Below are 23,356 nucleotides of genomic sequence, written 5' to 3'. Positions count from 1 at the left end.
TCTGTTCAATTACTTGGTGTGGTTTCTGTCTCCCTACTCAACCTGTCTGATACACAAGTTTGGCTCAGAGGCTGTCTTGTTTTCTTTTACTTTGGAAGGAGCCCAGCTGAGGCACTCACTGGACTGGATGAGTGGCAACTTTCAACAGAAACAAGACTTTTGCTGCAGTGCTTTGTTATTCCCTAACCAGAAAGAAACCATCAGTAGTTGAAATAACACCTCAAGAGGGAACTAACCAGTAAAATTTGTCATAATAAATGCCATGAGAGTAAGAATTAAAATGAGAAGGCGGCTCCTGTTGAAGGTCAACCTGTTGTCCGCCTGGCTTTTCTGTGCCCTTCTATAAGGCATGGCTGGGCCCATGGTGAAAGCTACTCTTGAAGGCACTAAAAAAAAAATGGTCAAGAGGATAAACTGTAAGCCTATATTTAGAATCTGCTAATAAAAATACATTGTTGCTCCAAGCAAAAATAGTTCACAGTCTCCAAGTCTTCTCAACCAAGAAGGTAAACTATGAGGCAACACAGGGAAGATTTTAAGAAAGAATGAAAAACAGAGTATGTCTTTTTCAAAAATGTGAGGCAAGAGCATTGGAATTTTGGCTTCGTGGAAAGAGACTTACCACTTAGGAACTCAAGAATTATTGACTTGAGAGGCAGCCAGGAAAGATACCAGAGGGTACAAGAAAAACCTTTCCATGTATTTTTGGAAAATATCCCCTTGTCAGATTAGTAGAAATGATAAGTGGTTTTATAATTTGTTACTATTCTAATTGCTAACAACTTCCCATCTTATCAGAAGCTATAGAGCTTTGCTCTGAAGATTATGCGACTTGTCGTGACAACAGCAGGAGGAGTTAAAAGACAAGCTGGTGGAGAAGCTGCACACGGCAGGGGAGTTTGACCTTGCTTCTCCCTCAGGCCCAGCTAAACACACTTTCTGGGTTGGTTTCCTTTTGGACATAAAACACTATGAAAGCAAAATGGCCTTCAGGTGCAAACTTGATCCGTAAACGCAGAAGGAGAGGGATGGTACCTTCGAGGGATGCAGCTCAGTGAGACAGGCTTTTTCTAAACGAGCAACCAGGGCCTGGCACATGCAATAGTGATGAGGCATCAGCCAACTGATTGAGCTAGCCCTCATCCTCAGGACACAAAGCACCCAGGACAGAAAGGGACACACAGGGAAACTGCTACCATACAGTGTCACTCACTGAAGGGATAAAGCATGGGGCTAATCGGTTCACGGCAAACAGAAGTTTCTCTGATGCTGGTTCCCAGACCACATTAAAAAAAGCATTGGGAAGGGATCATCTTTTGTGTCAGATTTTGAAGGACGTGCCGCCTCGCATATGAGGGTGAGGGGAATCTATGCAGACAAAGCTGTATGAATAAGATGGGCCAATACTGGGCATATTTGGGGAACACATGTGGCTCGAGGAGAAGGAAGGACTATCAGGGTGATACAGGGGCAGTCACAAAAGGTGCTTCTGCAGACAGCTAGAGGGGCACGGTGTTAGGAAACTGGTCTGGCAGTGGTGGATGGATGGGCAGGCGTGGGCGTAGAAGCAGCTGGCGGATGGGAGGAGGCTCCGGCAATGGTGCCTATGAGGGCCGCAGGCTAGCGGTGGACCCTGATCCGGGGCTGGCAGTGGAGATGGAGGGCATGGAGGAGAGAAATGTCCCAAGGAAGGGTTCATGCGGTTTGGCAGCTGACCTCATTCTTGGAAGCAGGGGAATGATGCCACCTGCTATTTATAGACCATGTACCAAAGCTCGCCTCACATCTGATTTTGCATTTGATTTTCCCTGCAACCCCTGGTAGGAGGCAGGAGTTTCACAGATGAGGGAACTGATCCCAGAGTCACAGGACAGGGGAGGGACAGGGCTGGGTCTTGTGCTAGGCCCGTTAGCCTAGAATCCAACTAATATCCTGCCTCCTGTTTTCTTCTACCCACCTCTTACCTGCCTTCTTAGAATAAAAAACTTAACTTGCCTCCATCTCCTCATCTGTAAAGAGACCAGGATCATCTGGTGGCCCGAGAAAGAGAAGGTGGCATTTGGATTGGGAGTTCTTGGGGTTACTTTCACATTTCTGAGCACCCAAACCAGGTTTATTGCTGTCACTAGTTCGAAGCAGCTCCTCTCTGTCTCCAGAAGGGACCCCGTGAACAGAAAGCTGCCCTTCCCACTCCCCAGGCTGGCTCTGCCCAGCGCACTCTCCCCTTACCTCATGGCCGCTGTCACCCCAATGGGAGTGATTGGCAGCGGCCGCACGCCAGGAAACAGCCCTCGGCTCAGGACCCGTGCTCCGTTTTGGATCACTCCCGGAGGAACTGAAAAAGCAAAGGGGAGAAAGACACCGCACGTGAATTCAACTGTGAAGATTTCTGTTCCAAGTCAGAAATTCTGGACAGACCAATAAGAGAGAAAGAGAGACAGAGGGCAGAGAACATGCGTGGAGCAGAGACAGGGAGAAACACACACACACACGCGCACATACATTCACACACACACACACACAGTCACACAGACATGCACACACGCACACACAGGCAGACACGTACACACACCCGCACATACAGACATGCACACACACACACGCAGGGAAAGAGAGACAGAAAAAGATACCCAGAGAGTAAGACAGACAGAAAGATAATCTGGTAAGTAAAAATCAGACTAGTAGCTTGCAACCAAAGGATTAATGCCTAGGTTAAAAAAAAAGAGTAAGTTTTCAAAAGTAGGCTTCAAATATTATTTTCTCACATTTATTAAACATAACCTTTTACCTTCAGTCAGACCCTAACAACAACTCAAAAACCCCAACACTGTAGGACAGACACCAGGTGACCAAACAAAAGCACCTCCCCATGCTTTGCCATGGGTAGAAGCTGAGAACATCTTTCCATTTACCCTTAATCCAACAAGGGGAAAAATGTGACCCAAATTGTCTCTCGTAAATGCTGATTTTACAAGCTACTTGGCACCGCAGCACGCACCACACAGTTCATCCCCCCAGGGGATCCTCGTGGCCTGAGGAAAGGCCCCTCCCCGGGGTATCTTCTCAAACAAATCTCCTGAGAAGTCGCTCCTCATCCTACCTTCTAAACACACGCATCCCTGGAGCAACCCTAAGCCCCTCTTTGACCAGCGACCATCAGATCTTGTCCATTCTCCATACAAACTCCAAGATCTCCACACCAACCTGATTTTGTCTGAGGGTTACCTAAGAGGAGAACCGCAGGGAATCCTTGATGTAACCTTTTCTAACCCTCTAAACAGCAATTTCATCTGGTTCAAGCTAATATTCTGCCATCTGCTACATCTACCAAAAACTCTCCCTGCGTCTGAGGGGCAGGGGAGCATCACTAAGTGAGAACACGGGTGAGCTTTCATCTGAGTTCTCTTGTGTGACTCCGTGCAGGTCCGTGGATCTCTGTTTCCCTCTCTGAACACTGTTCTTCCAAGACCCTGTCTACCATCATGGGTTCAAGACTCCCCAGAGCTCTGGCTATGCCCATATAGTCCCTGGCACAGTCTCAGATAGTGGCAAGGTGGATAAATAGTGCTTTTTCCAACAAAGACCATTGAAAAGGCTCTAGAAAATTATGTATTCCAAAATGAAAACCACTCTGGACATTAGGTGTGTAAGCCAATATTATATGGGTAGAATAAATGCTTTTCATAAAACACATTGCCATACCTCTTAGTCACATAATTTTTAGGTATCTAAGGACATGTTTTCAAACCTTGAATCAAACATCATGTAGGATGAACGTCCACTATTGAATACGGGGTAATTTTATAGACTGTGAATTCCTTGGGCATTCTGCACTTCTTGCTAATAATTTTTGCCATTTATTTTCCTGGTTTGCGTAAGGCCTTTGTTACTAGGTCTTACAAAAGGTGAGATGGGTGACAGAATGGAAACTCTCACCTAAGTCAGTACTACTATTAGAGTCCAGGGTTCCATAATCTCCCCCGTCACTTACCCTAATCAATTGTGAGAGCAGGGAGACCCAGATCAGTAGCTCCTACCATTCCTGATGATCAGCCTGATTTCCGCTAACAGACCACCTTATCTGAGGCAGGAGACTTACCAAGTATCTTTAAATCACGGAACTGTTAGAATGTGGTATGCAGCGAATTATCATGTCTTACACAGTTGATGAATTCTCTATAAGGAAGAATGTCTAAAGTTTATATTACCTAATTTATCTTATCTGATTTTCAAGATGTCCTATAAAGTTACAGGAACCAGGACACTGCCATACTGGCGTTAAGTCTAGACATATAGACCAATCGAACAGCACAGAACTCGGAAACAGACTCACATGCATGTGGTCAACTGATTTTTGACAAGGGTACTGAGATAATGCAAGGAGGGAAAAGCAAGTGTTAGAACGACCAGAGATCCATTTGGGAAAAAAGTGAACCTTGAGCCTTATACCTCATACCACATATAAAAATTAGAAATGGATCATACACCTAAATGTAGGAACTAAAACTATAAAACTTCCAGAAGAAAATATAGGAGGAAAAATACCAATAATTCTCAAGGACACACATGCACAAGACAGCAGAACTCTTGTAGATAGATGCTTTGGATGAAATCTATACGTGTTGTCTAAAATGATAGGCTTTTTGTTTGCCTGTTTTGGGGACTGTGGGAGAGGGTTTCCATAATTGTGGCGTACGGCAGTCTCCTAGAAATGGTCAGATTGCCACAGGTTCAGTTGAATTCTGATCTAATATATCCATCACTAGGGATCTCAAGTAGAGCAACAACTTAGTCTGATATAATGAACCATGCTGATAAATAACTTAAATATTTAAAACCTCTAATACAGTTGTAATTCATGTCAGCAAAAATTATTACACTCCCATATACAGACACTAAAACTTTTACCAAGTACTTTCCTATGTATTAGATGATGGGGATATAAGGAAACTACAAGCAAGAGGGAGGGGGAGATAGAGTGAGATAGAGTGAGAGAGAGAGAGAATGAATTAAGGAGGCAATGAAAATATACTATGGTACATGCTAGGACAGGGGGCCTAGAGGCAGAAAGGATGGAGACACCTAACCCAAACTAAGGGGTATTTGGGAAGGCTTCCTTCCTGTAGGAAGTGTCAACTAAACTGGAGTTCAAAGGCAGAAAAATGGCACATACAAAGACCTGGAAGTGATTTTTTAATGATGCACAATGTGCTCAAGGAACTAAAAGGCTGCTTTTGTACAGCACACAATCCTAGCAGAAATGAGATGTGTTTGGACTTTATCCCATGGGTACTGGGAAAACCATTAAAGGGTTTTCAGTGGAGAAATGCCCTGCGCCGCAGCAGCTGACAGCCAGGCTCTGCAAACCAACCTAGGTCTACGTATCATCTCTGTCAATTACTGACCATGTCCCCTGAGCAAGCTACTTAAACTCCGTAAGTAAGATGGGGGACAAAAATGATATCTACCCAGGGTCTCTGGAGACTTAACTGAATTAATGAAGGCACGAGTATTTGGAAAATGCATGTTGGTTATCAATATCATCATCATCAACATGATCAACATCCACAGAGGAATCCTGGGGCGGCCTGTGCTCTCTCCACTTCAGAGGAGCTGAAAACCCATAAGGAACAGAATGGGACAGAAACCAGACCACGCTGGAAGAATGTAGCCATCTTCCTGGTGACAGAGTTGCTGGAAGAGCAACAGATGCTGTTATGGTGCTTCTGTTCCCCTTGTGCATAGCGTGTCATATCAGAGCCACCCTTGCAGCAAAAACACCCAAAACACGTAAAGTTGGACAAAGACGAGGGAAGCCCTGGAATGGGAACAGAGCAAATCCAAGTTAGGGAGTGCAAGTTCTTCTTAACCCTGGCATGGTCGTCAAGCCATCTGCCAATCAAGGAAGAAAAGCACCCCTGGGGACAGTGTGGCATGACAGAGTCCTCTGCCCAAATACTCAGAACCTGTAAGCACCAGGGGCATGGCCAGCAGAGAGGAAAACTAGGAAAGGAAGCCAGTCATCACCAAGTTCCTACTGGAGACCATGTTCTTTGGATGTTCCTTGTCTCACGGAACCCTCAGGGATGAGGTATACTGCAGTGGTTAAGAGTGTGAGCTCTGAGCCACACAGCCATGGTTCGGCCTTGCCCCGTCACTGGCTCTGTGGCCTTGGCCTCGTGCCTTCACCTTCCTGGGCCTCCATTTCCTCACTGGTGAAGCAGGCTTAAACATACCTTGCAGGATTGCTCTGGGGATGAAATAAGATAAGCTACGTCAACGGCTTAGCTCAGTGGCTGGCTCGTTATGTAAGCTCATCATCGTCATCGGCACCGTCATCCTTCTGCCATCCTGTATCACCTCTGCAGCATCCTCTTACTAAGGATCTACAAGGATAGGGCTGAATGGGGTCCGGACATGGGGAAATACTTTCAGCCCATTATGCTTTTTGTAGTTATTCCTAACTCTGCATTTACCTATTAAAACATCTTCCTGATTAATGAACAGTATTCACTTCAAAGAGAATCTCATGGACAAAGCTCTCTTGCAGCATTAATAGGCTTTCCCTGAGCTATTTCCTGAACCTCACAAGACTTCTGGCATGTAGACTCAGCTCTTCCTCTGAATCCTGCAGCTTGTTCTCAAATGAGCTGCAACTAAATGCTGCCTCTGCCAACCCTGGCACTTCTCCGTCCTCATCATTGGCAGTGCTATCCATGGAGAGATGGCGGATGTGTTCGTGTTTGCTCACCAGCTGCCAGAAGCCAGCTGTGACACTTAGCTGTACCCCTGTCTTTCTCCTTTCTGTCCCCATCCCCAAGTGTCAGGAACGTGGCTTCTGAAGAACAAGTCACAGCCAGTCTAAAATGGCTCTGTTAGAGAAAGGCATTCTGAGGCCCACAGTTCACTACTCTACATTAGGAAGCTCGGTGGGAACACGAGTCCATTCTTCAGCCTTTTCTCTATCAGCAAATCTACTCTTTCCCTTCCTTTTACTGTTTCCCTCAGAGCATATTAAGACACCGAAAGACCAAAACCTTTACAGCCAATCTGACGCACCCGATGTACTGAAATGCACTGGCCTCCAGCTATGTAAGACATCAAAAGGGCTGGACGTTCAAAGTCAACTTCTCCCTCGGATTTGTGGCTCTCTCCAGACAAGGCCCAGGCCTCTAGCATCATCCTTGCAGGTTAGGCCAGTTACGTATTTATCTTTTAGATGAGAGAATACCCACCCCTGAGGCTCTCAGGATGAGGGACATTGGCACCACACTTCACCACACTTGCCGTCAACCATGTTCTCTGCAGTTAGAGAGGGACTCTTAAGCTTTCTGGTTTTAACTAGCAAGAAGGCAACCTTCACACATAAGAAGAGAGCCAAACAGAGCAGCACTGCTCATTGTAGATGCTATGATCTAAATGGGATAACGCAATCCTGAGAAGCTTAAAAAAAAAAGTCTAAGGTCCAAGACAAACTCCTCCATGCCACATTGTCCCTCAGCACTTCTCCGGCTCCCCTCCTGAGGCTTAGCTTCCTTGGTTTTTCACAACTTCTAAAATTAACCTCTGAGCTCTTGCCGCTGCCTTTGGAGGGCAGCCCTGGCTAACTCTCTCAGAGGCCATAAGCTGAGCAGCAGGTGATTCCGCTAATCCTTCCCTTTCCTAAAGTCGGCCTTTCCACCTGCTTACTTGGAAGCACACTGGGGAGGGGGCTGGCACAGGGAGACACAGCCTATTTCCTGGTTGTCTTCCCTCTGCTGTGCCTGGTGTGTCTGACATACATCCCAGTTCCAGGCAGGGGGAGGAACGCCTTCCCCCAATCCCTCCCTTTCCCTCGTTCCATTTTGTTGTTTTGTTTATTATCTAGAGTTCGTCTCTGGGAACCTTCCAACCAGGGATTATATAAGCCTTTGAAGATGAGTAATGGAGATCTGGCTTCTCCTGACTAACAAGTCCTCCATTGGGGTTAAAGCTGACTCACGGGGCTTGTCAAATGGGAACTGCAAAGCAGGTACTTAAGGAGATACTAGAAGCTGGAATGAGTCTACATAGCCATTTTGAGGGTGGGGAGGGTGGGGTAGGCAGATGGATTTGACTGGAGCATAATCCAAAGTCCAGGGGGTAATGAGCCAGCCGTGTCCCATGCTGACTGTTCTGGAGGCAGCATCCTATACAGCGCGTGAGACATGGTGGCTCTCCTTTGCAGAATGTTTCCTATGCTGCAAACGGGCAAAGTCTAAAAGGGCTAATGTCACATGCACAGTGGATGCTGCCAGGAGGACAAAATGTTGTAGCCTGAGGTTTTTATTAGGTGCCCATTGCCGCTGCACTGCAAGTGAAGCATTAGACTGAAATGAGAGGTGGAGGGACCCCTAGGGACTCCAGCCCAAGCAAGACATGGTGTGCTGGGCTCCCTTGGGGCAACACGGACCCTCCAATGATAAAGAGGCTTGCTCTGCCTGGGGCTCTCACCAGCATCTGAGCCATTTCCTTTGTGCAACCTAGTCAGCTTCAGACCCTGGACTGTGGCCAGTCTGCCGGCCTTGAGCTAGCTTTACAGATGCTGAGCAAGGGTAGGAGGAAGAGAAAAGATCTAAGTGGCTGCCATCTGGTGACCCGGAGAGGCTATGAAGGGTGAGGACAAAGGAAAAGCCTTCCAGCCATCCTGCCTCTATCTGCTGGGAGCAGAACAGCAGAAGAGACTAGGTTGGTGGCCCCCATGCAAGCAGGGGCATCTAGCAGCCCAAGAGGCTATACAAGGGGCTAAAAATAGCACCGCACGAGGAAGCTCTATAAACAGAGCCCAGCCATAGCACCAGCCCACGGGGGAATACAGGCAGGCTCTGCGCAGACAGGAAATGTGTTGCTCTCCGAAGCCACGCTCCCCACTCATGGGCAGTGGCAGGACCCCTCAACCTAGAGAAGACCTGGGATATATCCACACTGGGACACAGGCACACAAACACCCCTACATAGGCTGCCCACACACCATCACTGTGGCTGGCTGGCTGTTGCCTTTAACCATTTTTGCACAGGAATAGCCTCTCACTTTTTCCAGGCCTTGGGTGATGCCAGCGGGGCAGGGGATGACTGCTAATCATTCTGTCTGTAATGCTTCTCCTTTAAGAAGGCAAAGGACTGCCTCAAATCCCAAGGCAAATACCGTTATGCAATGTAAAATGACAAGAAAGGTGGCAGGGGTAGGGGGCATGGAGAAAGAGTGAAGCCAGAAAGAGCTAACCACAAGCTGCAGATACATTCCTCTGGTTGGGTTTATAGGGAGGATGGGCCAGCTGGCTTCCCAAGTGCACAGAGAAGACGCTCCATACATCTTCACTCCCTTGCTAAGGTACTGCTCCAATCCTTGGGGTCCTTACAACCTGCTCCTTGACTATGCTTGCCCTTGACCTCCAGGGCATTGAACCAGGGCTGGCGGTCAGATGGGACGCTGAATGCAAAGGTGGCGTCCCTACTTTCTGCCCAGTCTTCACATTTACTTCTCTGTTATTCCTGTCTAAGAGTGTCTCCTTCTGTGACCTTTGTAGGCACCCCGGGTTCTTTCCTTCCACTGTCTTGGAGCCCCATTCTTGGCCTGGGGCTTTCATGAAGGCTGTGGCTGGGTTTCTCACACAGCAGTAATAGCCTTCTAAAAAAAGCCTTCTAAAAATGAGCCTACAGCTTCAAAACATGAACACTGAGCTTGTAAAACTCAAATTCAGCATTTCAATGTAAATAGGACCGTGGCTACCCTGGAAAAAGAAGTATTTACAGTTTGAGTGTTACAGAGATAGAGAGGGGAGGCGAACACTGAAAACAACTCACTTGTCAACTCATCAGGAGAAACCTTTTTCCTTTCCTATCTATGCTCAAGAATCCAGTAATCATGGACGTTTACGGAAGACGCTGAGGATCTGTGAATGATCAATCAGTCCCCTTGCCTGGCTTGGTTTCATTTCAAAGATATTCCAGGCTCCAGCAGGCCTGCTTCACCAGACTCTTCTCCAAAATGGCAGCTTGGTGATGAGGTCCCAGAAGAGACAGAAATTTCTAAAAATGGGTACTGCTCCGGTCCATTACATTTAAGCTGGCCCCATGTAGCCTCTTCTAGCAGAAGTCCATAATCCCATTTTCCCTCTGAACTTCAGCAACCAGCTGGAAGTATTTTTGTTAAACTAATGATCACTGTGTAGTGGCTGGGTGCAAAGGAAGGTGCTCGAATCTTACATGGCTCTGATGAAATCAGTATGTTTCCACTGGGTTGAGTTATGCAACTTAATTTTAGAAATCTTTTCAGCCTGGAACTTGATTACAATCTGGTCTGTACTTTTCCTGCAATGCCATCTAAGAATGGAAGTTTATTTAAAAAAAAAAAATTTAAAAACATATATATTTCTCTGAAATATGAAACATCATTTAAAAACCACACTCCAGGTTAACTGCTAGTTACAGAGCGAGGCCAGTGACACATCTGCTTAGCAGTGGTGTTTGCAGGTCAGAGGGGTAGGCAGTCCAACATTGCAATGGCTGGAGGTCTGAGTTTAGAAAGAGAGAAACAGAACTCTAGACTGTCCGCAACAGGTAATGGCAGCTCGAGGCAGAGGAATAAGTCTCCCTGAGAATGCTCAGCTGAATTTCTTGGGTCTTTTAAAATAGGAACAAATAAGAAAGGTTGGAGTCAAATATCCTAAAGCTGTCAGGAAGGCTGGGACAAGCAGAGGGGCTATGATGGATGGCCTGGAACTCCACGTAGTCCAATACTAACAAAGGCACCTGTTTTGGGTCTGAGGATGGACGTTTTCCTGTGTGAAGTACCATCCACTCCAAAGGCAGGGACTTCCCACTGCTCAGCAAGCCATGTGGCTCTCAGAGAACCAGAACCCAACATGAGCTGAAGGCCTAGCCATAAGAAGGAGACAGGTGAGTGCCAGCCCCTAAGCGGTGGTGTTGTAGTGGTGTCTGCTGCTTCATGTCACTACTTCCTCACTACCGTGTTTCATCAGTAAGAGGCTGTAACACAGCAATGTCCTAACAACAAGCTGAGCAGACCCTGGTAAACCAGCTGTCTGTGTGTTCAACAGGGTTCTAGCTGGGTGTGGGATGTGGGCGCCGGTACTGACCTCGAGTGGGGAGAAGGAAGGGACAGATATCTTTGTTCGAAGTCCCTCTTCATCCCTTGGGAAGAGATCTTTCTAAAACCATGGTAGACTATCTCCAGAGATGGGAAAAACCTCAGGTGGTAAAAAGAGAAGCCTCAGTAAGGAAATGTTGTCTCAAACTTGACATTGTTCAAGGCCAACAGAAGGTGAGGATGGGAGTCCTGCTTAGCTAAACAGCCCTGCCCTGTTATCTGGGGCAGCCTGGGAGGCTGGATAGAAATGGTCCAAGCTGGTAGCATGGTTTCATTTCAAAGATATTCCAGGCTCCAACAGGCCTATTTCACTAGACTATTCTCCAAAATGGCAGCCTGACGATGAGGTCCCAGAAGAGAAAGAAATTTCTAAAAATGGGTACTGCTCAGGTCCATTAGGGTTAAGTTGACCCCATGTAGCCTCTTCTAGGAGAAGCTACAAACTCACAGGAACAATATCTGCAGGAACAAGGAAGGCCTCTCCACTACGACTCATTAAAGGATCTGTCTCCCTTTCCCCAAGTCTTAAGCCCTGAAATTATATAAGAACTTTCTCATCTTGGAAACACACCTATGCATTCATTCATACATATGCATGGCTGCATGTTTATATGCATATGCATGTAATCATGCACTTATGAAGCTTTTAAAGTTATTCTATAAGGGAAGTTCTACTTTAGCATTAGTTCTTCCTATGACCTGGTGTATAAATGAGAAGGTTAAGTTCACAAACTATGGTGCTGTAGGCTATAGAAATATCTACTCACAACCTGCTTGTATCTCAGGGGGAGTATTCAAAAGCATCATGGCACTGGCAGCATCAATGTCAGGATCTGGAAAAATCAACCAATAAATAACATTATTTACAACGGGGCCAGTGTGTGTGTGTGTTTTTCCCCCTGCAAGTTACAGTTTATGAATGCAACAGAGAAAAAAAAAATATCCAGGAACTAGATGAGCTATCCCAAAGGCGACTTTCTTCCCAGTGGGATTTGAGAAGAAGAAAAGGTATTCTAGAATGAGATTTAAGGATCATGTTAGTAAATTTTTCATCACACAAGCATGGTCTCTTCTCATTTTGTTAATTTTATAATTTGCACTGTATGTTCCTGATAAATTGCTGATCTATGCACCCCCACAGCTTTTACCCTGGGGTGAGGAGCAGGAGAGTCAGTGACGATAGGAAGTTCAGCCATAGGAATCTTTAATGAACTGGGGAAAGCTCACAGCATCAAGAAAGCATTAAATACACCTGCATCTAGTGAGATACAAACAAGACATTTGGTCATTTCCATTTGTCAGCAGAATGTAAATTGTGTTTCACGAGGTTATGTGTTTGTAACAGCGGTGTGGAGGTGGTGAAGGCATTAAAAAAAAGCACTTAAAATATAAAGAAAAAAGTAAAGTTCTGATGTTGAGGGCACAATGTTTGCTTCCGCTTCTATTATTGCTTTTAATATGGGTAAAAAAAATACTCATCACTCCACTGCTATAATTCTTAATAGGTTTCTGAATCCTTACTGATCCACCAGTTGACAGATGGCAGGTTATATAGAGACAGAGAAAAATATTATCCTTTTATAACTAAATTCATTTTCCTCTGAGAAACAGCAGCTCTGCTGCTATGGAAATGAAGGTCACCATGGCAACAGTAAACAACCCCCAAGAATGGTCACTGAATAGGCTGAAAAGAACATCTGCCCCAGCGCAGCGTCCCAGCTGCCCTGGAGCGAAATTCACTAATAGTGCGGTGATGCCGCGTGACAGAAGCTGCCGGCTGTGCCCTGTCCAAATAAATGAAGTGTGCAATTGAAGTCGACATCAAAATGCCTTCCCTTGCAGATTACTGCCTCTGTGTCCGCTAAACCCAATGACTAATGATGGGGGACAAGGGGCTCGCACTTGTCAGTTTTTGTACAAATTACATACCAAAAAATTCAATTTACTACTAATGGCTCCATGGCACCTTATTTTGGATATTATGCTAGAAAATTACTTTTTTAATGTTTAAAAAAGTACATTTTTCATACTTTATATGTGTGGTGTAATTCCAAAGGAGTAATATGATGTGGTAAAAAGAGGCCCACAAGCGATTAATGATATGCACGATGCTGGTTCCCGAAAACAGGGTCTCAAAAAAAAAAAAAAAAAAAAAAATAGAACTTGACTCAAGAGTTTTTTTTCTATTTTGCCTGCAGGAGGCCTGTTACTTACACTCCATAATGGACTACAAGTTTATTTTAATAAGTACATTATATGAGAAACAAGTAAATTAACTTATTTGGCAACTCTAGGGGTGAAATTCCTAAAACAGTCACCATTTCCCACTGATATTAGTATATATATATGTAAACTATTATACATAATATATATTATATTAGCTAATATAATTAATCACTAATCATCAACTAATACATATAAACTATTATATATAATAATATACATACTATATTAGCTATTATATATAATAGTATATATATATAGTTTATATATTTGGCAACTCCAGGGGTGAAATACCTTAAACAGTCACCATTTCCCACATATATTAATGCACATTAAATATGTACATGAATATTATATATTATTAATATATACAATGCACATTAAATATGTACATGAATATTATATATTAAGGTATATTATATTAACCATTATATATAATAGTATATATTAAGTACTTTTATATATAATATATAATAAACTATAAATACTATTATATACAATCGTTAATAAAATATATATTGTTATATGTAACAGTGTACAGTTTATATATTGACTATTTTATATAAGTTAATATATAAACTACAAAATATCAGTTTATAATAGTTGTATGTAATAGTTTATAATACATAAATTATATATTATATATAAACTATGGTTTATATATACTATTACATATAATAGTTAATTATAAACTATATATTAGTTTATAATAGTTGTATCTAAGTTTATAACAACATATGAATTATATAATATATAATATGTTATATGTAATATAAACTATATAATATATAATATAAACTATATAAACCTTATATAGTTTATATATATTATTATATATAATAGTTAATATACACTACTATATACAATGGTTAATAGTTTATATTATATAATAGTTAATATATGTATACTATTATATATAATAGTTTATATATTAGTTGAATTTTATATATTTAATATATATAAAATATATAAGATATAAAAAATATATATTTATATATAAAACCATTCAGCTAAAAAACTAAAAGTTCTTCCCACTGCCCCTGTGGCTCCCACTGCCCCGGGTCCCTTGGTCCCCCACAGGGCCTGTTGCCTGGAAGCAGCACTCACAGCCCCAGCATTCTTGCTGGCATCTCACAAGTCACAAGGGACAAGCAGTTCCTAAGGGGGGCTGTTAAGGCCTCAGGCCTTTCCCTCTTGCCCCTCCTTTTAGAAAGGGCCTTTTCCTTTCTCAGGGGGTAGCCAAGAAAAACGATCTTTTCCTGCCAAGCAAAAGGTCTCTGCCATTATTGAGAACGCAAGTGCTACAGGTGACCATGGTTGGCCTGGCTACACGGTCCCTGCCTCCGCAGGTGACTCGTACCCAAAGTTTTTCTCGGTGGCCAGGAGGTTTGCTGGGCCCAGAACAAGAGGAAACACAGGGAGGAAGTCTGGAGTCTTTTCCTATTTATATGGCCAGAAAATTAAAGAAAGCATTTCAGTATTCTTCAAAAACACATTAAAGGAAATTGTAGAGGGACACAAATAAAAAGAAGACATAGTGAAAGAAAGAAAACAGAAAGAGAGAAAGAAAACCTTAAAGGAAAAGCATTCCATCAATAATCACACATGTGGGAAAACCTAAGTGGGGCTTTCCCAAGGCACACTTGGGGGGGTGCTTTGGATCTGTAGAGCATCCACCTGTGACCCCCCCCACCCCTCACCCAGCCAAGCCCAACAGACGTATAAACTCTGAAAAAAAAGCAGCATGCTAAGGGACGTGTTCCCCCGTCTTTCCTTCAAACCAGATGTGCCATGCCTGATGCCTCTACAGATAAAAATTCTGATGCGATCATGGAACTCGTGCTGGTCTCTGGGCATTTGGGGCAGGTGCAACCCCCAGCCTTCACATGATCTCATTCATAATGCATTCCTACAGCCCCACTCTCCCTGACAAAAGGATCAGTTCCTGAATAAGTAGCCCTATGGGCAGAATGGAGCAGAGAGCAAGGCTTGGGATTCTCCTCTCTTGACATCTTGGTAAGCGAATTGGCAAATGCAAGAACTGCAAATGGTAAGAGAAAATGTAAAATGTTTATGCACACTGGCATACTACAGTGCCAGCCCTTCCCCAGGGGAATACAGTGAGTGCCATCCTTTCAAAAATTAACTTTATTGAGGGATGATTTACATACAAGAACATGTGCCCATTTTAAGTGTAGAGTTTTATGAGTTCTGACACCACCATTACCACCATAATCAAGATAAAGAGCATAGCCAAGATACAGACTTCCATCACCCCAAAGTTTACTTGCACCCCTTGGCAGACATACCTACCCCTGATCTGGACAACCACTGGTTTGCCTTCTGTTATTCATCAAAGATGTGGTGTCAATAGTTCATTCCTTACGGCTGTCACTGAGTAGTAGTCACTGAACGGAAAATATCGCAATCCATTCACCGGTAGGTTGACACTGGATTGTTTCCAGTTTGGGATATGATAAAAAAGCTGCTGTGAACTTTTATAACAGTCTTTTTTGAACCTGTGTTTTCATTTCTCTTGGAAAATTGCTGGTAAATGTATGTTTAGCTTTATAGAGAATTGCTACATTGTTTTCCAAAGAGGGTGTACCACCTAGGAGAGTTCCAGTTGCTCCATATTTTTTTGCCACTACTTCAAATTGGCAATCTTTAAAAAAGTTAGCCATCTAGGGGATACATAGTGATATTTCACTGTGGTTTTCATTTGTATTTCCCTAATGACAAATAACCTTGAGCATCTTTTCACGTGCTTGATGGCCATTCGTATCTTACATGAAAAGTCTGTTAAAGTCTTTTACCCATTTTTTAGTTAGGTGGTTCAACTAGTATTATTCAGTTGTAAGATTTTAAAAAATATTCTGAATATAAGTCCTCTGTGAGATGCATGTTTTTTTCCTCAGTCCATGGTTTACTATTCAGTTTCTTAAGAGTGTCTTTTAATAAGCAGAAGTCTTTAATTTTTATTTAGTCCAGTTTACCATTTTGTTCTTTTATAGCTTAGTGTCTTTTGTGTTCTAAGAAATCTTAGCCTACCCTAAAATTGCAAAGATTTCCCAAGTGTCATCTTTTGTGTTTTCATTTGTGAGTGTACCAGATATAACACTTTCTTGGTTCAATATCCAGATTTACAGGCAAACAAAAATAGAAGTAATCACTCAGACCTCTTTCCTTATCTAGCAAGCTGGTTAAGCACAGACCTAGCACTGTAGATCAATGCCAGGAGGACCCTCTTTGGATCCTGGGGTGAACACCAAGCAGCCTAATGAGTCTGACATCCTTCTATGGAAAAGTGTCCTGGACTCTCTGCTAGAACATCTCATATGCTTTCTCCTTGTCACACCCTGACACCCTGTGAGTGCTTCTGTCTTCAGAGCCAACAACCTTCTGTCTCTCCTCTCCAAAGAGAAGAGATACTATAATGCTTACTCTTATCTATTATTAAAATACTTAAGTTTTTCCCTTTTTTTAAAAAGTCATGAAAGTAATGTGTGCTCACTGTAAAAAAAGTACACTAGATGGATATAATTTGAGAGATAAATGCCTTCCCTATAGGCTTACTTTCAAAATCATATTTTCTTGTATATATGTCCAGAAGTTATCTATGTGAAAATAAGCATATATGTATATATTCATCGAAATACTAAGACACTCACATATATATACGTACTCATGCACGCAAATCTATTTTTTTAAAAATAGCTTTATATGGAAAATAGTTTCCTGCAACTTAAAATTTTTTTCACTTATTTCGTCAGCCTTTTATATTAGTATATGCTTTCAAAAGTTTTTCCACAGTGAGATTTTTGTGCATAAAAACACACTGCACTGTTTGTACAGGCATTCCCTTTCCTTTAGATTGCAAACTACCAGAAGGTAGAAAGAAAGTGTTTGAGCTGATTATATAACTTGTGCTCAGCACGGTACTCCAACCTACAGATTCTGGGCACCTAAGGGCACTGCCTCTGCACACTTCTCCCAGTCCCCTCACGCCAAACACCCCTCCCTTTGATCTCTCTACCCCACCCCTTCCTATGAAGACGCAGTGCTGCCCCACTCTCTTCCTCCTGTGCCTCTCTCTGGGGCTCACTCCCGCTCTCCACCTTAGGTAATGTGCTACTTCTCATCAGCACACTCTGGGTCTCTATAAAAAAGTCTAAATTTTCTGTGGTCAAGACAGACTACTGGTGGTTTACCTCTTTAGATAGCAGAGGAACTTTCTGATGCAGGCACGCTATCGTGGTAGGATGCTTTGGACCAAACACATTGGAGCTTTGTGGCTGGAAGTATTTCAGGGGACTGGGTAGCTGTTTGGTGGACAGCGGGGGCTTCTGCTTCAGAGGCATAGCTGATTGTGAAGGGTAAAGGGCCCAGGACAAGATCTCTAGGAGGGGAGCAGTGGATTGGCTTTGCAGGATCTTCCCTAGATGGCCCAACCCAGTTTATCAGCAAAAGAAAAGAGAAAGGCATTTTGGCCAGGAACTCTTTCTAGGAATGAAGACCCATTTGGCAGGAGTGCTTCACATTGTATCTCAGGGGAATGAAGTGAGACAGGGGGGTACAAGAGAACAAGGAAGTGCCACCCTTTAAATTTTTGGATGGGGAGGGTCCTCCCATCAGTACCTAATTCAGCATCCTAATTCAGGAACCAAATCATTGGTTGCTGGTTAATTCAGTATCACACCAAGCATGCTGTCACGGGCGCTGAATAGAGTTATGACCAACCATCATCCAGACTGAGCCAATCTCAAATCCCATATTAAAAAAAATTCCTCTTTCGCCCATGCTTCAGTAACAAATGTTACTTCTCCTCTGGACTGGTTCCCAGCAGCCTATTTCAATTTTCATCTTTAATGCAGTTGTCTTATCACATTGCCTCTTCTCTGTAGTACGAGACTGGAAAACGGTCACACATCTTAAAGATGTTTTCAAATCCTCTCCTTTTGAATGTACACACACAGTTATATTATGCTGCAGGGAGACAAACAGGTAACACAGTTTCCAGAATCAGCAGTCCAGCTATTTGGGTAAAGAAAAATACTGAGTCTCAGTTTCTCAAACTGTTGAGATGGTTCCTTTGGTTGTGGAAGAGACTTCTCCTCTGTGGACAGGACGGGAAAAGCACTGCACTAGATATGAGGATTCTTGGGTTTAAGTCCTGGGTCTGCTGACTTTCCTTTCATTTTGCTGTGCCTAAGTCCACTCATTTTAAAACGATGGGTGGGTGGCTGCAGACTTGGAAGGGGCTGGTTTGTTTTTTCATCCGTTTCCACATAGTTCCTGCTCTGTAATGTCCCTTGATTTGCTCCTCCCTTTGTGACTTGTGGCTGCCAGAGCTACGGACTCCAAGGAACACCTACCAAATGGGGCATCTACTCCAAAGACCTTAGGGGCAGCTAACAGCCTTAGTAAGGCTGGGAGAATATACTATTGCCTCCAGAAAGCCATGGCCTGTCCTGATGGGTCCCTGCCAGGTCTGTTTCACAGCAATCCATCAAGCCTGGTGTGGGTATTGTGTGGTTTCTAACCATGTTCATTCCCCTTCCTCTGGGATTTAGTTTCAGCTGGAAGTGACTTGGAGAGGCCATTTGCTTTAACAAACTAAGAATACAAGGCCAGTAGGAAGCCCCTGGTTCAATCCACACTGCAATATATACCTGCTGCAAAAATGTAAGCACTGCCTTCAGCACCTCTGAGCTGACCGACCTAACAAAACAATGACAATGAAACACTTCCCATAGAGAAAGCCTAAGAATCATAACCATTACTTTCTTAGAAATCGTGTGATTTTCCACAGGGCTAATGTGTTTTGTTTCTCCAGCTTTCCCCACCGCCCCCCCCCCCCGCCCCCACTCACACCTGAGGGGGTCTTATGGGATGATGAAATCTCTTTAACTGAATAAAAGAAATTCAAGAAACAAACAAAAATATCAAATAATAGATGACACACACTCAGACAGAAATGATCAAATATAAGAACATGGGTAGGCTGGGCGTGATAGCTTGTGCCAGTAATCCCACCACTTTGGGAGGCCAAGGTGGCAGACTGATTGAGGTCAGGAGTTCAAGACCAGCCTGGCCAACATGGTGAAACCCCACCTCTACTAAAAATACAAAGGTTAGCTGGATGTGGTGGTGCATGCCTGTAGTCCCAGCTACTCAGGAGGCTGGGGCATATGAATTGCTTGAACCCGGGAGGCAGAGGTTACAGTGAGCCGAGGTGGTGCCACTGCACTAGAGCCTGGGCGACAGAGCAAGACTGTGTCAAAAAAAGAACACGGGTACATGGTCAGATACATACACTAGGGTGTTCCCTAGCACCTAGAATAGTGCCTGGAACATCCAGAGTGCTGCATAGTTAGTGAACAAGTGAATGGATGGCTTGTCCAATCTGCTCCCTGGGTGAATCCAGCTGCCTGAGGCCTGGCACCCAGCTTGGGGGAGAAGTACTGGATGCTCCCCAGGGCATAAGCCTCCAAATGTACAGTCAAATTCCATGGGAACCCCAGAAAACCAAACATCAGGCTCCACCCTAGCTGAAGGAATCTTTGTAGGAATCTGTCAGGGAATTCTGAAGTGTTTGAAAGGTGAAGAACGGCTGTCGCAGTAAATCAAGGATGCCATCCAAAGAAGCCATCAAGGAAGACAAGTGCTGCCAGATCTTCTATAACATTACTAGACTTCTTTGCTTTCAAATATCTTTGTCCATTTTCTCTAACTCTGCATGAGAATGACACAACTGGGGCATTAATTAACCCCCAACGATGGAGAAAAAATACAGTCAGCCCTCCATACCCATGGTTTCTGTATCTGTGGGTTCCATATCCACAGATTTCATTAGCAAAGGATCAAAAATATTAGGGAAAAATAATTCCAGAAAATGTTACACTGTTGCCGACATGTATACTATGTAGTTAGATGATGGCTGCATCTGTACTGAACATGTTCAGGCTTTTTCTTGTCATTATTCCCCAAACAATGCCGTCTAACAACTATTTACATAGTATTTACATTGTACGACATATTATAAGTAACCTAGAGATAATACAGAGTACAGAGGAAGATGTGCATAGGTCACATACAAATACTACACTATTTTATATAAGGGATTGGAACATCCTCAGATTTTGGTATCTTAGGGGGTCCTGGAACCAATCCCCCATGGATACCAAGGGATGACTGTGCTTAGATAACTTTTAGGGCCAAAGGGATAAGAATAGATGAAAACAAGCAAGCAAACAAATAAACAAAACTCCAAGTAAGCTGTGGATTTCGTGAGGAAATGCTGAGTAGATCTGCATTAACGCACACCTTGTATACTAAGCCGGTTATTTCCAACTGCAGGCAATTTTGCACTTCCTTCCCCCAAGGATGTATGGCAATGTCTGAAAATGTTTTTGATTGTCATGACTGGGTGAGAGCTGGAGGGTGCTCCCGGCATCTAATGGGTTGAGGCCAGGGAGGCTGCTCAACATTCTACAGCGTACAGGACAGCCCTCACCACAAAGAATGATCCAGTCCAAAAGGTGAATAGTGCTAAGGCTGAGAAACCTCACACTAAGCTCACAGATACATGTGCTATGATCAAGAAAAGCAGCTCTTCAAACCAAACTATCTCAAATAGAACACATCAAAAGTAAACAGATACACAATTCACTTTGTTGTTGACGTCTTTCTTTTCCTCCTTTTTGCAAAATCCCTAGGCATCGGTTAAGACAGATAGGATATCTACATTTGTTGCTTTGAAATCTCTGAAGTAAGTAAGAGCCATACCCTTTGGCTTCTGTTGCAATCAATCAAGATATCTATAACGGCCGCCTCTGATCTTGAAGGCAGCAGAACACGGGGTGCCTGCCGTCAGCTCTACTGACGTCATTTGCCATGAATATTTCTTCCACTTCCCTTTTGGCTGAAGGTTATTGAGAAAGAAGTTGCCCGAGTGAGCAGGAGGGATGAAGTGGGAAACAGGAGATTGGATTCACTGTGGACATGAACTGCAAACACCTTAGGGGTTCTTGTCACAGTGAGACAGGAGACAAAGTGACACCAGTGAGCCCGGTGCACAAGCTTCTGATGAGCAGGATTTTAGGGAACAAAAATCTCCCACTAAGTTGGACACCAAGTTGTGATTTTACGCATCATCTTTAGGATGGAAGTTGGAGACAGAGAACACCAAGAGCGGCCTTTCTTCTCCAAAAAATGAATCAAAGAGCACCCCAAACTCTTGCTGCTCTGAAGAAATGAGGCAAGCTCAAAGCAATGATTAAGCAAACTGAAACTAACAGCTGTTTGTTGGAACAAAAGATGAACTAATTAAGTTGGTAGGTGAGTGAGGAGGCTGGGGGGGGGGGGGAAGGGGAAAGGATGAATGATCTATACAAATACTACACTATTTGTGGTGGCTCATGCCTGTAATCCCAACACTTTGGGAGGCCAAGGCAGGTGGATCACTTGAGGTTAGGAGTTCAAGACCAGCCTAGCCAACATGGTGAAATCCCATCTCTACTAAAAATTCAAAAAATTAGCCAGTTGTGGTAGTGGGTGCCTGTAGTCCCAGCTACTTGGGAGGCTGAGACAGGAGAATCACTGCAACCCAGGAGGCAGAGGCTGTAGTAAGCCAAGATTGTGCCACTGTACTCAAGCCTGGGCGACACAGCGAGACTCCAACTCAGACAACAACAACAACAACAAAAACTAAAACAAAAACTGCACTATTTTATGTAAGAGATTTGAACATCCTCAGATTTTGGTATCTTAGGGGGGTCCTGGCACCAATCCCCCATGGATACCCAACGGATGACTGTGCTTGGATAATTTTTAGGGCCAAGGGGATAAGAACAGATGAAACAAACAAACAAACACATCTCCAAGTAAGCTCTACATTTCATTGGGGGTACTCTGGGTATTAGGCTCCCATTCACACATTTCCTGAGTCTTTCCAGCTTAAATATAGTGACTGGTTAACTCTAAATGAAGAATGTACAAGCTCTGAGGAGCAGCGTCACAGCGAACCCTGCAAATTCGGAATACATTTGTCCAAGTCAGCTCCCCAACAGGGGGCATCTTTCTAACTTGTGTAAATTGCCCATCTATTACCCCTCATTTCACTTAATCAGGAAGGGGATTCTAGGAAAAGCTACCGGAAGGTAAGTACAGAGCTCAAAGAGCATCCTGGGCTGGGAGCCTGGTGCTGAGGGCTGTCTCAGGTGCCCCAATTCTAAGGTGGTGTTAGGATGGCCGGGCTGGAAGCTCTCCGGGCATCTCACTTCCTCAGAGTCGATCACTGTCCCTGCTGCTTCTCTGCTGGAGAAATGAAAGGAGTACCTTGATACTCCCCAGGCAGTTGTTTTCGTATTTCTGTTTTCTCCGGGCAACAAGAAACACTTTAACTTTGATGTCTTCTGAGTCCCTTAATTCTAACGTCCTTTTCGCCTCAGCAGCGAGGTCTGCGTCACATTGCCGTCACATTCCCGAATCTGTGTTTCCAAAGCAAGTGAACACATCGCCTCCAGCCCTTTGACAAGACACTGCCACCCCAGACACCTCTTTTATCTGGCACTCTAAATTTTCCTACTGATCAACATTGACTTCTTTAATATGTTTGACCAGTTGATCAAAATCTTTCTAGCAGCTGCCTAGGAAAAAACTCAAAGAACCATGTGGACAGAAACTGAGAGTACCAAAAAATCTAAAATTCTAGATTTGAAGCCCAGGACAAAGGTGACAAATGACCCAGAACAAGTTACAATCCTGTCCCATGGGTAATAAGACAGAGCCATTATTGAAGAGGCAACGGGTTTTGATTTGGTTCTGTTTGGCTTGTTAACTGTGCTGGGCTTGTCTGAGGTCAGTTTACATATTTTTAAAATTTTTTAAAGCTTCCTATAGATGAATGAGAAACTACACATTCCTCTGAAGTCCTTTCCCCTTTGCATCTCATCCAGTTGTGAATCTCTGCTTACTGCATTCTCTGGTTTCTGTCTCCTGGGT

General features: G+C 43.7%; 1 protein-coding gene and 1 long non-coding RNA gene across 25 annotated transcripts in view; both read right to left on the bottom strand.

The window, feature by feature from the left end:
- FOXN3 (forkhead box N3) overlaps nucleotides 1–23,356 on the bottom strand; it is a 463,072-nt gene that overhangs the window by 22,183 nt on the left and 417,533 nt on the right. For 10 of the 24 annotated variants that reach the window (XM_063644030.1, XM_063644029.1, XM_063644028.1 and 7 more), the window contains 2 exons: nucleotides 11,896–11,961; nucleotides 2,230–2,335 (listed from right to left, as the gene is read on the bottom strand). In XM_063644030.1, the coding sequence (XP_063500100.1) occupies nucleotides 2,230–2,335; nucleotides 11,896–11,961 (172 nt within the window). The remainder of the gene's footprint in view (nucleotides 1–2,229; nucleotides 2,336–11,895; nucleotides 11,962–23,356) is intronic. The other 14 variants (XM_063644040.1, XM_063644041.1, XM_055288475.2 and 11 more) reach the window with 2 other exon arrangements.
- The window catches only part of LOC134737292 (uncharacterized), an 88,313-nt gene continuing 79,428 nt past the window's right edge, over nucleotides 14,472–23,356 (bottom strand). The window contains exon 3 of the long non-coding RNA XR_010122036.1: nucleotides 14,472–23,356. This exon is cut by the window's right edge and continues 5,384 nt beyond it. This is a non-coding gene — a long non-coding RNA (uncharacterized lncRNA).

The sequence above is a fragment of the Symphalangus syndactylus genome, chromosome 8, assembly GCF_028878055.3.
Source record: "Symphalangus syndactylus isolate Jambi chromosome 8, NHGRI_mSymSyn1-v2.1_pri, whole genome shotgun sequence".
Taxonomy (NCBI): Eukaryota; Metazoa; Chordata; class Mammalia; order Primates; family Hylobatidae; genus Symphalangus; species Symphalangus syndactylus.
The sequence above is the reverse complement of the archived record's forward strand: the minus strand, read 5'-3'. Positions and strand labels throughout refer to the sequence as shown.